The following is a 16,148-nucleotide window of genomic DNA, read 5'->3' on the forward strand; positions in this document are numbered from 1 at the left end:
AGTTGGTATCATGTGAAACATACAATTTTCTGACCAACGATACGAGGTGTAATGTAACATTCCCAGCGAGCATGTTACGCAACGCTGTGTTCTAATATCGGGAGCATTCGTGTAATATCATTGCTATGTCGTATTGTAATGCTCGATTCGCCTCCTTCACTGATGTAAAGCTCAAATCTGTAACTTAGATTATACGTGAAAGCTCCCGGTGAGGGAGCACCTTAAGACAAGTATAGATTGTTCTTCATCGATCGATCAGTGAATCCTAACATCCTAACGTAAACTTACATAGAGCGGATTTAGTAAAGCGTGTGTACCACTAGGTGGCGACTCTCTCGCGCCATACAAATTCACGTTTATTCGCCGCTACTAGAACTATGTAAATATATTCCGGATTCTACATTTCAAATGCAATTTAGTAAGTACAGTTCAGTTTGCTTAAAAAGGAACATGGGTACCATTATTTCTAAAAAGTAATACCCAAAATTGCAATGTATTTTTTAATATAACAAAAAATTCGATGTTTAACAAAGTGAATAATTTTATGTGGAATTTAATGATTACTTTCTTTCCAACAATATAATAAGCGAAGAAACATAATTAGTTTTGTTCCGTTTACCTACGTTTGGTTGGCCTTACCTAGCGCAGTAGGAGTAGCAGAAACCTTACTGGTGAAACGCAACTGGGTGAAAGATCCGCGTTGTTATACTAAGCGGGAATACAAATGATCTAGATATCGACTCTCGATGTTTTTAAGTACTAAAAATACCGATTTTATCATTATCATGATAAAGAATTGTTATTGTTATTCGTAGATGCTTGAGAATCTCAATATACTTAGGTACTTACTTTTTTATCGTTGAATCTAGTTATAATTTGTATCAAGTTAAATAATTAAAATCCACCTGTAGTTAGGTATCCCTTAATTCATTTTTATACATTTAAACCGAGAAATCTGTTGCCACTTTCTCGCTGTATGCTGTCATATATTATTTATCGATTTTGTAGTTCCAAAAAGCGCCCACTTAGGCGCTGTACAGTTGTTTAACATTAATAAATTAAATACCTACATATTTTTTCAGCATAGTCTTGTCTCTAGTAGACATAGGGAGTTCTTTGCAGTTCTAACTTTAATAAGATTGAAAATTTTCTTTAATTTCATTGCTTTAAAATTACATAATAATATATAATAAATAAATATAGCCTTTCCCCCATCATCCGTACTAAGTGCAGTAGTGTTGCATGTTTATAACCCAAGTTATTCGCATTTGGCACCCGGCACTTACTGGGAATAGAAGGAAAAAGACAAAACGAAAACAAATACCAATAACCAACTTAAATGTAACTTTGGAATGTGTTTTAAATAAAATCAACATAGTTTTTTTCTCACTTAAAAATCAGACTTTACGACCAAATGCGAATATCACAGTTTTGGATTTGACTTACCACTGCACTTAAGTAAGGGTTTTAAAAATAAATTAAAGCATTAAATGTGTTTAATGCAACTTAAAATATCCACGACCGAACCATTTCTGGAAAGAATGAAAATTTTGAGTTATTTTGTGCCAATTGGTCCCTAATATTCGATAGTTTTTGTAAGTAGGTTTCCAGCCTCTTTGATTTTAATGTTTTTTTTCCACAACTTGTAGATTTAGTTTTAGTGTATGTGGATGTACTTACTGCGTCTGCCGGGGACCAGTCGAACCGTTATACCGTCGTGGGCGCGCACTGAATCAATAAATAAAAACAAATTAACAACCATATTCAAAAGACGAAACAGTAATTTAGTCAAATAATACAACAAAACTGCAAACTCACATCAAAATGGTTAGTGGTTTTAATTTTTACTCACCTTTTTCATTTATATCATCAGTATCTTATTGAAAGTTTGTAATATTTGTAAAATCAGATAAGGAAAAACATATTGAAATTTTCAGTAAAACTTTATTGTTTTTTTTTACAATAAAACAGGTTATCAATTGTATCACAATATACAAATAAAATCAATATTATCACTATAAATAATCTAATAAAGCTATTTAAATGTAAATAAGTATACTTAATAACAACTGTGATAGGTATGTACGTAAAGTCTATTGAAAATACATAGCATATTATGTAAGTTATAGTTTCCAAAACCGTGCAAAATTGCAAAAACAAAGTGTTAGGTATAGGTAGGGATAGGAAATACTTTAGATTTAAAATGATTCCAATCAGACATCAACTTTTGATGGGACCTTTGGAATGGCGTGCAAGAATTGTATATTTTCTTATTAAGAAACATATTTTTTAAGCGGATTTTTACTTTTGTACGTGTGTAATTTCTACATGGTTTTAATAATCTCAACGAGTTTTTTTTTGTTTTTATGTGAATAAACCTCTAACATGTTAAGTGCACAGTTATATCACAGCTAAGTTATAGTGGTATTTAATTTAGCTTCGACGCTTTTCAAATTAAGTTTTGTGGTTTATATTTGATGTAGCTAAAGTAACATCTGAAAAGTTAATGTTATTACATTATAACTAACAATACTACAGTTATTAACTGAGCAAATAATTATTTGAGCTTCAAGATTCAAAAGTAGATTTTGAACTGGCATTTTTAAGTAAACAGTTGTTTTGGCAAGGCACGATAAGTTAATTTAGTCTTTTTAAAGAGATCTAGTGATGTATTATTCATCGTATTATTTGACCAGTACTAACAAGTGATGTATATTCTTTAAAATAACGTTTAAAACAATAAATATCCATACAATAGAAAAGTTATTAATAAAATTTTGAACCTAATTTAACTTAAGTAAATATTTGTACACAAGTACCTAAAATATGTCCTACATTTAAAACAAATTAATTCCAACAGTTAAATATATTTACACATACTTTATATTTTTTACGTAAAACCGTTTTTTCAAACTAACTTGTATATGGTAAAAATATTATAGTGCGATAAAAATGGATCCATGTTAAATAGTTCGTTTCGTTCGTTTCAATTTATATACAGAACTTAGGTATTCTAGGGAATCCTAGTCAAAAATATTAAATACCTACAGTCAGCCTCCATGTTAAATATTCATAATATATTATTTAGTACAAAGGATTTACCCCTAACAAATAATACAATGATTGTAACCATATCCACAATACATTGTGTATTCCGAAATTTCGATACTCTGTTTTAAATTGATTTTATCGGTAAGGTAGTGGTATATTTAATTACTTATGTAAGTACATGCAGGTTTAAGAACACTTAAATGGACGGTATTGTAATATGTATAACTTGATATGTAGTAGTTATTTGAATAAAAATAGATATAAACTCGTGAAATGTAACAAACTCTACGTTAACTGTGGGCGTATTGTAAACATATTAATTATAAAATTTAGTGACGATAATATTATTATCATAATCTCAATTAACAAAATTAAAATAAGTGAAATATTTTAAGGCATTCGTTTCTATATCGATCGATAATTGTTATAAGTACTTTCTATTTAACTCGCGTTTCGCCCACAATTAACAAACAACAATAACCTTAAAACTAAAATTATTAAGTTAAAAAATCACATGCCGACGTCACATCACATGCTGTTAATAAAAATCGGCTTCGAAAAGTCCAAACACTTTCACAGTCATAGCCTCAAAACAAACTAAATCCAAGCTGTAAAGTTCACTGCAACTTGAATCCCCCAACTAAAAGTCACAAAGTTCACAGGGGACTGACGTTAAACACACATGACTGTTCGGAAACATCGACAGACAACACTTAAAACTCATACGCAACGCCCATGCTTGGCCGTGCCACTCCTCCGAATGTCTCGACCCTCCTATTCCGGTCTCTGAACGACCCAAACCCCGAATCCAGAGTCCTAGAGGGGGACGTACCAACGAGTATGCGCGGCATGTCGCACTCCTCACACTTGTCCAGTAGCGGGTGGTTGTTGAAGGTGCACACGTGGCACTGCCAGGGCGCGTCCTCGGGCGGGGGCGGCGCGGGGCGGGCGGGCCGCTGTGTGGGCGGCCGCTGCCCCGTGTAGATGTTGCTGTAGAAGTCTGCCGCTTCGGGCTCTGGAATTGGGAGTTTTATGGTGTTGTAAAAGGTAGAATAAGGGGGGTAACCTAGAAAAGTTATACGTTTTAGCTATTGAACTGTTCTGTCCCTGTTTGACAAGGAAAAAATTGTTTGTTATAGATATCATTAGTCTTAAGCTGGTGTACGTTTTATAATAAGGGGTATAGGGGTTTGACGAGGTACGGATTGTATAACATTTAGCCACGAAATAATCTTAAAGTATGTTCTTTATCCAGCGTCTATCCGTTACCTGTCTAAGGTCATCGAGCCAGATCTTTTACAAATAAAGAATACCAATTATGGTAAAATCATGATAAGATTCATAAGTTACGCATTCAACCGTTTGCCATAATCGATTGTAAATTAAACACGTTGCGATCTAATGTTATGTGTCATTAAACCGCAACATATTTTATGTTCATTTTACCAATAGCAATAGATATTTTTAACAAAGCCATCTAAACCTACAGCTGAGTGATCAATGCTTATAGAGAAGGGGCTTTCCATGGACCCTTCTTCATCTTTTATCTTGCTGGTCTCAAGCACAGCAGCTATACTACTTTGCTTTACCATACGATGAAAGGATTTACCAGTAAGCGTCAGTTGCCGACCGCCGTACGCCGAAACGTATAACGAACAGGGGATACCTCATTCTAAGCTCCTTTTGTGCACCCCTAACATTACCTACAGCTATAGCATTAACTAAAAGTACAGCCGAAGATAGGCGGAAGTGGCGGACGTTAGTGGAGACCCTCTGCACCTCTGGGGTGCCATAGGAACAACAACAACAACAACAACATAGTATTAACTTACCGGTCCCAGCCATCTCCAACCGCTTCGCCAGCGTGTCACACTGGTCCCTCAACCTGTGCACATAGTCGCTGAGACTGCGCGCGGCAGCGGGCGGCGGCGGCGGCCCCGCCAGGATGCGCATCTCTCGAGTGAGCTGGGCTATTCGGCCGCGCTCCTGGAGTAGGGCCCCCTTGAGCCGGCCGAGACGCTCGCGCTGACGCTCGATTAGGGAGCGGTCTGGAATGGAGGGTTTGTGATGGGTGAAATTGGGTAAATTACACATCAACTGTAGAAAGCTGTAGGTAGCATCCTGTGCGTGCTTTGGGAGAGGCCTACGTCTAGCAGTGGACTGCTATAGGCTGATGATGATGAGACATCAACAACAATAACTGTATTCTATTCTATTGTACATGTAAAGTTGGGTAAACATGTAAATGTAGGTTATAAGGACTTGGAATGCTTGGATTTCAAAGAAATAAAAAAGGATCTTACAAAAGTTTATAAAATAAGTATAGATAGGCTGTAGAAATATGCTTAAATGGTGTCACCTGATTCCCAAACTAGGTACAAACCTGTATGATAAGGAGCATCGATTGCAAGGCCCTGTCGGAGGTTTTGATCAGATTCAACAAAGGTCAATATTTTGCATAATTGAGAGATGCAAAACAGGTTCTTTGGTCACAAAACTTACAGAGAAGTAGAAAATTGTGAAATGGAATAACTTATTGGAGTGGCTCCTTTTATTATACCATACACTTCTTATATCTGTAGAGCAGTTAATTAAAAATGTATCATCTATTATGGAAAAACCCACAGGAAAATTATCTTATTTTGTAATGTAAATGTAAGATGATCTTTAGAAAGTCGCACGCCCAAGTTATTATGCTATAAAAATGCTAATTAAAAATGCCGTTCCTTACTCACTTCATTCTTGGTTTTTGTCGACTTTTTCCTCAAACTTTAAGAATTGTTTCAGAGTGTTATTTAAAAGTAATCAATTGTTCAATTAAGCATGCAAATTAATTATCATGTGGTATTACACATAGATTATGAATAACTTTTTTCTAATAAACAAACTTCTAATTCTAGATTAGATCTGTAGGTATGTAATTGTAGATTATTTCCTCTAATCTAAACATATTATACTTATAGCATTGTACTCTTTCTATAAATGGCTTTGAAATTCTTGACAGATTTAGTCACTAGATATTACAAGATGCCTGTGAATGTCAGCATATTCATCATTGTCAGCATTACTATGATCATGTAGGAGTATTGTGTGCATTCCGAATGAGCAAGTGATAATAGTAAGAACAAGGTGTCATAATACCATTGTGTTTAGCCAGCCAGTTAGAAACATGATATTAATCTACCCTATTACTTAATTTGAGGATTATTTTCTCATTAGCATCATTTGGATCAATCATGAGGCAATTGAAAAATAGCATTATCATAAGTGGATGACAAATGTAGTGAATTTCACATAATTATTATAAATAACAATGGGGAAACTATAATATATGTTTTACATTGTATGATTGTTACAAAGAGTAAATAAATATCCAGTTACACAAAGGGATTCTGTTAATAATAGATAACTATAATACTGAAATACCCAACAAGTAAACTTACCCTGTGATGTATCCACAGTGGATCTTGTGCTTCTCTGCGACTCCACGGCGGGGTGGACTGGAGGCGCGGGGGCGCGGCGCCGCGGCGGGCGGGAGGCACTCGGGCTGACCGTCACCGTCACATGCCCCTCAAATCCCCCCTCATCACCCCGCGACTCACGGACTGGACTGGCCATGTTCGAAGTAGGTGTGCACACTGTCAGGTTCACAGAAGTAATTGCTTGCCGACCGTCATAGTCCTCTAGCCAAGGATCGTAAGGACGACCATAGTCCATATGACAGTTGACATTGACAGACAAGTTCAAAGGATATCCACCAGACCACAAGGAGCCTCCCGGAGTGGTTTCTTTGACAGATTCTGGTTTGTGAGCAGCTGCTGGTGATATTAACTTGCTTGTGTCTGGTTGTGGCTCCTTTGTTGGCTCTTTAAATGCAATATCTGGAATTGGTTTCAAGAACTCTAGGGTATTTGGCCTTTTAGGTTTTTCTTGTGGGATATTTTCAGTTTCTTGTTCGGGTGGTTCCTCTTTCTTGATGGATTTCTTTTCTTTAGGTTTCTCTAGTTTTTCATTGAGGTTGCATTTCACTTTATTGCTTTTATGAATCCTATAGTTTCCACTTCCTGGCTGTTCTAACTCCTTTTCCTTACTCTCTGTTGCACTATCAGTATTTATAGTGATTTCTGGAGTTGCCTCTTCATTTGTTAGCTCATGCTCGCTTGGTGTTTGCGCTGTGTATTTAGCGATACAGTTATCAATATTTATAACAGTAACTGGTGATGTAGCATTGTTATTCTTGTGATTTAAATTCTTATTGTGCTCAACAACATTTTGATTGGCATCAGTGTTGAATTTTGTCTCTTCTTCTTCTTCTTCAGTAGAATCAATAGAGCCAACAATGGCTGTTTGTGGTCCGTGGCAAGTGACGGCGTTCACCACGCGAGGGTGCTGGACCTCGTGGCGGACGATGGGCTGGTTGGGGCACTGGCTCGGCGCGCGCAGCTCGGAGAGGTGGCGCGCGGCGGCGGACGAGGCGCGGCAGGCGAGCGCGAGGCACGCCGAGGTCTCCCGCTGCAGGTGAGCCTCGCAGGCGAGCTTGTCGTGGCAGTACTGCTCGATGGTGCTGGACACCACATGGTCGGGCACGGCCGGGAACTTCTGCTTCAGCTCGTGGAACAGTTGCATAAGCGAGATGTTAGTGCAGGCGCAGGCGGCGGCGGCGGCGTCGGCGCGGGCAGACATCGCCGCCCATCCTCGCGTGGGCTCGTCCCGGCGCCGCGGAATCACCGCGCCCTGCTAGCGCTCACTTGCCACGCGACTCTCACCGGCAAACACCAAAACACATTCTCCACCGACCAATCGACGAGGTAAATACACCGTCTTTCGTGTTCGTGACGTCACAATCCCTGAAATCGCGATTTCTCACCAGTTACGTATACATTCACGTACGTATATGGTGGTGAACGCTCATGGCTTTTTAATCCAGACGGTACACAGTGACGAAAAATAAGACATCACAAGCGAGACAAGGTTGAATTTTTATATCTTTTGTTATCATCATACCGAAGTTATTTCTCGAATAGTTGCACCGTTACGAGGCGGTGGGTGTGCTTCGTTAGTTCTTTTAAATGTTTACTATTCTATGTATAACAATTTATTAACACTTTAAAACACCAGTTTCCGTCCAAAGTTAAAATATTGCACCAGAATAAATTACGAAAATCGCATACTTGTCAATCGGATTCAGCCATTTTGGCTATAGACAAAATGATGTTGCTTTTTCCTTGAGTTGCCATATGCGAGCATCTCCACGGATTCAGCGTCAGAATAATAAAGGCCTCGCGCTTTGTTCGGATGTTCGGATATAGGTACAAAATTTTGTCAATATTATACTTTTGTTTGAAATATCGCATAGATTTTTAGGCATTTTCCAAAGTCAGGCGTTTTATGGAGATTTCATAGAGTCCTTATCAGAGAAACCTTATTCTTAGGATTATGAACCTGTCATTGGTCTGTCAGCTGTCAATGCTACTGTCATGTCACCTATCATTATCAGCTGTTTTGAATTTCTGATTCAAAGTTGTGTTCATTTTGTTTTAGATTAAATAATTTAGATTATCCGTAATTGTTTACAGGATAGTGAGCTAAAACGTTATTATATATATTAAAATGGTAGACGATTTACGAAAATACCTGAACCATCTGTTGGAAAAGTGAGTTCTCGCTAAGATATTCTAATTTGAAAATCATTCTCGTTTTGCTAGATTTTATGTTAAACAGTAAACTTCAATGTGTTTCAGGGTGAACGGACTTCATTGTATCCTCATCACAGACCGAGATGGAGTGCCTTTAGTGAGAGCGGCGACGGACAAAGCACCCCAGGCAGCCTTGACGCCTAACTTTATATCCACATTTGGAATGGCGACAGACCAAGCCAGTAAACTAGGGCTTGGCCGGAACAAGACCATAATTTCCATGTACTCTAGCTATCAGGTGAGTTTATAAGTTCATACTTCACTTTTTCAAGAGGTTTCTGAAACTTACTAACCTGTAACAGTTAGAACTGATGATGATTTACTTGCTGATGGTGTTGACCTTGTTTGAATCTTATTTAAATTGTGTCTTGTTAGTTAAATATGTATAATACTGTCCCAAAACAAAGCTATTTTCCCCATTGTTAAATATTTATGATAGTGGTAACTGAAATGCAAAAAAAAAACTAACAAACCATCTCTTAATTTCAGGTGATTCAAATGAACAAGCTACCCCTAGTTATAACCTTCATTGGAAGTGACAACTGTAATACGGGACATATTCTGTCCCTCGAGAACCAAATAGAGCCATTTCTGAAGGACTTAGCCACTGTAGTTGCTGAGGCGCCCTGAGATTAAGTTATAGTTCTAAGGCTTATTGGTTTGTGTAATGATATTATGTGCTGTCTTTGGCAGATATTCATATGTACTTCAAGCAAAAATGCATGTAATATAGGTTTCTTAACAAATATTTTATCATCTGAACTTTCACTTCTGCTCATAGCATTAGCATATTATGTTATTATTTATTTAAAAACGAAAAATTTCAAAAGTATAGCACATATTATCATTACACATTTAGCTGTTATTCTTTTATATCTTCTTACATATTTGTAATACATAAGACTTTATCCACCTCTAAATATTTTGTACATACTCATTAACAGAAGAAATATAATGATTTATTTGTATAAAATTTACAAGGTTTTATTGTTTATAACAAGGGTTGCAACACTCAAGAACATTATAGACTTCTTGTGTCGGTAACAAACACAAGATATACAACAGGGTTTGTCACCATGGTGAAAGGATTGCAATAGCCCATATGATTACTATCAGTAGCTGACTGGCAGGATATATGAGAAGGGCTAGTACGGGGCACATTTAAGACGTGACAAGAGTTTTGCATCGCGCTCACTCACATCACGCATCCTCAAGAGCAAGCGCGACGGAGAACTCTTGTCACGTCTTGATAGCGCCCTGTGCTACATGGCCAGGTGATATCTTATGCAAGGATTTATAAATAACACAAACAAAAACAGTTCAAAAATATATTTTAAGGACAACATATTTACAGTACTTATATACCAAATGGAATTATACATATAAATATTATGTACCCTGTAACGTTCTCGAATCTTCCTGATTCTTATCACTTATCTTTATAATCTGATCATTGTTGTTATTGTACGGGCATGACGACAGTAAGTTATCTTGTAACAAGTATCAGATACTTGTAAAATAAATAGGTAGTATGTTTTTGAGGATTAAATTAACAATTTAACTTGTATAGCCTGAAGCCCCTACTCTCTATACAGAGGGTTGCAAAAAGAAAACCGACGACGAAACGTGAGCACTGTGCAACATTTTATATCTATGTAAATGAAATCAGAATGTCAAATTCGTTATTCCAATATTTCATTTGCCATAAGAACTTTGTTAGTACACGGTTTCAATATGGAGAGTGTTTACTTTTTTCCCTAATTTCTACATATAACATGCTGTACAGTGAACACGGAGCTTTCGGCTTAGTATACCTTCTTGCAACACTATGCATTACTTTCTAAACATCCCCGTCAAACACTTCTAGCCCCTCCTCACAAAGTTCACTCGAGCACGGGCGTGATCAGCAGCTCCCCGGAGAGTGCCCGTACAACGTTGTTACTGGCCAGCTCCGCCATGTCGCGCCGCGTGCGCACCGTCGCGCTGCCGATGTGCGGGAGGATGACTGCGGACGAGGAGTGTTTGTTAATAGCATTTCCTGTGGGATTCGCATCGCTGACTGGGGGAGAGGAGTAATAAACGTTTATAAACGATAAATTGAATTGTAAATAATAAATTGAGTGTGATTTTTTGAAAATTTATCTAACCTAGGCAATTAATAATAGTGTAAAAAGTAACATTGTGTTGGGGGGGTGACTGGGGGAATTGCAAAAGCATTGTCGTACTCTAGCCTCTAGCCCCTTCCTTAACAGTTTTGCTACTAGAAGTTTCTAATTAACAACGTCACACAGCACACTCACAAACATTATCCTATGTAAAAGCAGCTTGTGTTCTCGTGGCAGCAGCTCGGCTGACGACACGTCGAGCAAGAGCCATAGATCCTGTTGCTCATTAGAAAAAAAAACTAATGTGTCATTTTATACCCATTGCAAAAGCATTGCTGGACTCTTATCTCCTTCCCTAACAGTTATGATAAATCAAACAGCAAACTCACAAACATTGTCCAGTGTGAGTAGCTTGTGGTCTCGTGGTAGCGGCTCCGGTGACGTCGGGTGACCTCTTTAGAAATAACTAATCTTTTACCCATTGCAAAAGCATAGTCGGACTCCAGGCCCTACCCTAACAGTTTCGCTAAATCCAAAACGTCAAACAGCAAACTCACAAACATTATCCAGTGTTAGCAGCTTGTGGTCTCGTGGCAGCGGCTCTGGTGACGTCACGTCGAGCCCGGCGCCGTAGATCTTGTTACCATCTTTTACCCATTGCAAATTTGACATTGTCGGACTCATTGCCCCTTCTCTAACAGTTTTGCTAAATTCATAACGTCAAACAGCACACTCACAAACATTATCCAGCGTCAACAGCTTGTGGTCTCTTGGGAGTGGCTCTGGTGACGTCACATCGAGCCCGGCGCCGTAGATCTTGTTGTTCTTCAGTGCGTCGTAGAGGGCGTCCTGGTCGACTAGGTCTGGAAGGTAGAGTATAGGTTTAGGAAGTTGTAGGTTGTAGTAATAGTTAAGCTCAGGGGGGTACAAAAGTTTTGTTTTATGATATTTAGATGTAAATTTATGTTTTCGTAAGGTAATTTTGATAGTGTCATTCGTTGTCACGCTTTTTGCGCGCCTATCTTAGAGGCTTTCAGTGACTTTCTAAAAGCAGATCAATATATCAATTTATCTAACATTCTTAAAACATTTGTAACTTTTTAAAATTTCATAGATGAAACCCCTCCCTGACGGATGTTTTTACCTCCTCGTCCAACATTGACCAGTATAGCGTTGCTCTTCATCATGGCCAGCGTCTCTGCATTGATCATGCGCCGGGTCTTGTCCGTCAGCGGCGCGGCCAGGACTATGACGTCACTAGAGCGAACTATGACGCCACCGGGGCTTAGAGAGAAATGTATCCCCTTCTCTCAGTCGCTTTAGGGTGGAATTTTATCCGTGTTCTTCCCAAATACATACTATAGCTATGTACCTATAAACCCGATTTATACACTGCATAGCCTAAAAATATTATTTTGGAAATTAGGATAGTTTTATAGTGACATACCTCCTCGTCCAACATTGACGAGTACAGCGTTGCTCTTCATCATCCCCAGCGTCTCCGCATTGATCATGCGCCGGGTCTCGTCCGTCAGCGGCGCAGCGAGGACTATGACGTCACTGGAGCGGAGTAACTCTTGGAGAGAGACGAACTGGGCGCCGAGGGCTTTGCCTGGAAAGAATATTTGAAATACATAATTGCAGATTTTACATGCTTAAGTCATATGTTTAGCTAGCTGAAAATGGCTGAGGGCTGGTAATTTTACATAGAAGGGTCATTAGATATACTAGCTGAAATGGCTTGTGGTTTACATAGATTAGTCATGAGTTTTGCTAGCTGAAATGGACAGGGGTTAATACTGCTGGTGAGATGAAAACTTGGTGTAGTCGAGTTCTCAAGTGGAGACCACGAATAGGCAAGCCTGGCGTAGCACTCATACCCTCTGGACCAACATAATGCTTAATGCATAATGATTTAAGTACCTATGTTTGAAAGTTGACAACGACTGTTTTATAAAATAAAAATGATAACATAGAAATGTAATCCTATTTGCAAAATATCAGTCAGTAGGCACCCCAGTACCATCCCTAAGCCTCTTACCTTCAGGCTTCTCCCGATGCCCAGTATACAGGAACCTCCCAACCTCGAACCCCACCAGTCTCTTCACCACCGCGCGCCCGATGCCGCCGAGCCCCACCACTCCCACGGTGCTGCCGCGCAGGTCTTGACCAAGGCATTTGGAGAACCCTATCTCCCATACGCCTCTGGAATTTGATAAGGATCCTTATGAGTCCTCCAGTTAACTTCGAGAATCTTCAGATTACCCGATCGTTAGTAAGGGGTAATTCTGAAAAGCATGTTTTACATCTGTGTTAGCGGTATTTTTTAATAATTGGTTTCGTTAGGTACTATTACGAGTATATCTTCTGCTAAGGGTGCCATGTGCCTATTCAATTTCCATCTAGCTACACACTGCTTATTCTACCTTATTTCGTAGTTGCAAAATGAAAAAGCAGACAAACATTACAGGCCTATGAAACACATCACTTTTTGTCTTTCTATAAAAAGTGCCGACCATGATTTGATAGATCTTAGATATTATGTTGATTATATCACTACACGAAACAAGGTAAACTCTTCATGGATGCTGATGATCGTGGTATAAGATAAAGTTTTATTTCATAGCTGATAACACGCATGATTAAGTTTATTGCTAGGCATCATACCTACCTAATCCTAAAACTAAAGAATCAACTCTGTCAAAACTCACATGCTTAGCTTATTTATGTACAAAGGAAATTAGGTACCTACATAGCATTAATTTAGATTTTGGACTTGAGATAATTTAAAATCCATTGCGACATATTTCACATAGAACATAGGATCCTTTTTTCGGAGGCACTTAGCAAAATGGCAAAAAAAATATGGAATTATTAGATTAAACAGTGGTAAATGTGTCATAAGACAAAAACCAAGACCCGGAAATAACGTCAAAGTATAGCGCATACTCAGGAGGAGCTTTTGGGTGCCTTTACAGCAGAGAGATGCAGCTTTATGTGAAATAAATCCATTCTCACCAGTACTACGTTATGTTCAACTGTGAATATGATTGGTGGACATCAAGAACATCCATACCATAGCAACGTAGCATAGCACTCTGGTGCAAAAACACCCTTATTTAATAATAAATTAATAATGTCCTCAAACAATCATAACAAGCACTCACTTGCGCACCTGCGCCAGGTTCTCCGTCAACCTCCTCGCCGCGCCCAGTATCAGGCTCACGGCCACCTCCGCCACCGCCGGCGCCAGCACGTCCGGGGTGTTGCTGAGACGGATGCCGCGCGCCCGGAGCTGTGCATATAGTTTTGCATTAGAAAGAAAATACATTTATTCCACACACACACAGAAACAACACAAAAATAAGGAGTAACAATAATTATAATTATACAGGGTATTACAAAAAGGGTATACTAAGCCAAAACCTATGTTGTGTGCACTGTGCAGCATGTTATATCTAAGAAAGCGAAAGTAATCAGAATTTCAAAATAATGTACCATTTGGAGTATGACGATTAATGTTTCCAAAAGTCAAAAACGCATACGAATACTCTTTATTTTGCACCATTAAGAAAATATTACAAAGATACAACTTATCAATAAAATGGTACAAAAAGGTAAATAGATAAAGGTAAATTACTTATTATACTAAACACAATTATTACCTCGTCCACCGCACAGTGGTTGTAGCCAGCCGAGGACGTGGCCACCACTTTCAGAGAGTCTGTAAGATTGAGAGACAGTTGGAGTTAGGAGGAAATTGTAGTTTGTAGATGGGAAAATATATTTTTCATAAAAAAAACTATTTTACAAACATTACAGTCATTTAGATTATGTTGTATTTACAATTTGCTATATTTTATCTAATAACAAATCAGTTTAAAGAAGACGATTTAAATTGTATTGCTTTGAACATGCAATCATCATAAAACTGGTTTTTATTATGTCAAGGGTTCTATGTTTGTTGTGTCATAGATTCTTAGGAACAATAATTGTTGGCAGCTCAGCTGAAATTAGTACTCTACACAAGCCATGCTCTTTATAAATTGGCTTGAAGAACTGTTGCAGGTTGTATTTAAATCATCATTAACTTAAAGGGGAATGTTTTACTAGTCCTTTCACAACTGAATGGAATAGACATAGCTTGAACCTTTAACAGTGAAATAGGCATGTTGAAAATTGCTACTTTTCACACCAAAATTGTAATGTAATTTTTTTAAAGATCTTTCCCCAAAACCTTTCCTGTGCTTGTGATAAATGTATTGTTTTATTTATATTTATTAATATATTGAATAAATTTATTAAAAATTCCCTGACCACCAGCAGCGTCGAGCAGTTCCTTGGTAATCGGAGAGTCAGAGCACCACACCAGCGCTGCACACCCCGGGATCAGCCGCAGCAGCTCCTCGCGGTTCACCGTGCGTGCCGACTCTCCGTAGTTGGAGTAGCGGCTCACTACTACTGTGAATCTGTCAAATGATATGTCAAATCAAATTAAAATTGTAGTTATGAATATTATTTTAACATTTTAAAATAATAAAAATTAAGGTTATAGTTTGTGAGATACATGTCTTGAGCAGAAAATTCTAAGTGGATGATGATGGCATTCTTGAATGGGACAGGTATTTTTCTACTTATAGTTTGGTTTACAAAAAGGAACAAGATGACCCACTAACCCTATGTAAGTATTTACTTGGTTAATATTTTGTACAAGAACTTATTTAAAGGAATTACTTCTTATAAGCTTGTTATTAAATACTAAATTACTTAATGTAAATTATAGGTAAATAAGTTATTTAACTTACTTATCACTGAGGATCTTGATAGCACTCTCAGGAAAGTCATTTGAAGACACTAGCACCTTCAGATCTTTTGACATTTTAATGAAAATAATATTTACTAGTAGTCTCTAGGAATACTATTTCGCACGGCCGTCCGGTTCTACACTGGTGTTATCAATGTAACGTCACGTTTATTTATGTAATACACAAAATTCGGTAGAAAGAAATAAGTAGATAATATGTGCGAATCGCGACAGACAATCACTGCTATTGATAAGTTTGATAACTTGATAACGTGAACGATAATAATTATCTGCAAACCCACTTCATGTGGTTAACCTCAAGGCTATTTTTTGCCATTTCCCTTCCCTCGCAAATAACCAAATAAGGTAACAAATTAACTAAGATACCTTATGTATCTTAAGTAAATTTTAAGTTTTATTGTTATTGTTTTTCATGGTTCAGTTAAGCTTTTAGCGCGCTTTCGTACTTTTGTTCAGTATTGAGTTTTGAGA

The 16,148-nt window shown here is 37.9% G+C and overlaps 3 protein-coding genes across 4 annotated transcripts; 1 reads left to right on the forward strand and 2 right to left on the reverse strand.

The window, feature by feature from the left end:
- Positions 1-1,177: 1,177 nt before the first annotated feature.
- On the reverse strand, positions 1,178-8,265 carry LOC105382097 (TGF-beta-activated kinase 1 and MAP3K7-binding protein 2). 2 transcript variants are annotated; one of them, XM_011551920.3, is made up of 5 exons: positions 6,495-8,265; positions 4,884-5,099; positions 3,884-4,066; positions 1,681-1,728; positions 1,178-1,532 (listed from the first exon to the last, which is right to left on the reverse strand). In XM_011551920.3, the coding sequence occupies exons 1-5, from the start codon at positions 7,732-7,734 to the stop codon at positions 1,507-1,509; spliced, it is 1,713 nt and encodes a 570-aa protein (XP_011550222.3). In that variant the 5' UTR covers positions 7,735-8,265; the 3' UTR covers positions 1,178-1,506. The 2 variants fall into 2 exon arrangements, with proteins under 2 accessions (XP_011550222.3, XP_011550221.3); XM_011551919.3 differs by lacking the exons at positions 1,178-1,532; positions 1,681-1,728 and having other exon boundaries at positions 1,942-4,066.
- A 283-nt stretch (positions 8,266-8,548) lies between these two features.
- On the forward strand, positions 8,549-9,724 carry LOC105381745 (ragulator complex protein LAMTOR3 homolog). Its single transcript, XM_011551541.3, has 3 exons — positions 8,549-8,705; positions 8,793-8,985; positions 9,237-9,724. Exons 1-3 carry the CDS (start codon positions 8,662-8,664, stop codon positions 9,375-9,377), a joined length of 378 nt encoding a protein of 125 aa, XP_011549843.1. The 5' UTR covers positions 8,549-8,661; the 3' UTR covers positions 9,378-9,724.
- Positions 9,725-10,585: 861 nt separating this feature from the next.
- On the reverse strand, positions 10,586-15,967 carry LOC105382095 (glyoxylate reductase/hydroxypyruvate reductase). The gene is made up of 8 exons (XM_048624320.1): positions 15,658-15,967; positions 15,170-15,321; positions 14,518-14,576; positions 14,020-14,147; positions 12,894-13,057; positions 12,300-12,464; positions 11,590-11,715; positions 10,586-10,752 (listed from the first exon to the last, which is right to left on the reverse strand). The coding sequence occupies exons 1-8, from the start codon at positions 15,729-15,731 to the stop codon at positions 10,631-10,633; spliced, it is 990 nt and encodes a 329-aa protein (XP_048480277.1). The 5' UTR covers positions 15,732-15,967; the 3' UTR covers positions 10,586-10,630.
- Positions 15,968-16,148: the final 181 nt, after the last annotated feature.

This window comes from Plutella xylostella, chromosome 3, assembly GCF_932276165.1.
Source record: "Plutella xylostella chromosome 3, ilPluXylo3.1, whole genome shotgun sequence".
Lineage (NCBI taxonomy): Eukaryota > Metazoa > Arthropoda > Insecta > Lepidoptera > Plutellidae > Plutella > Plutella xylostella.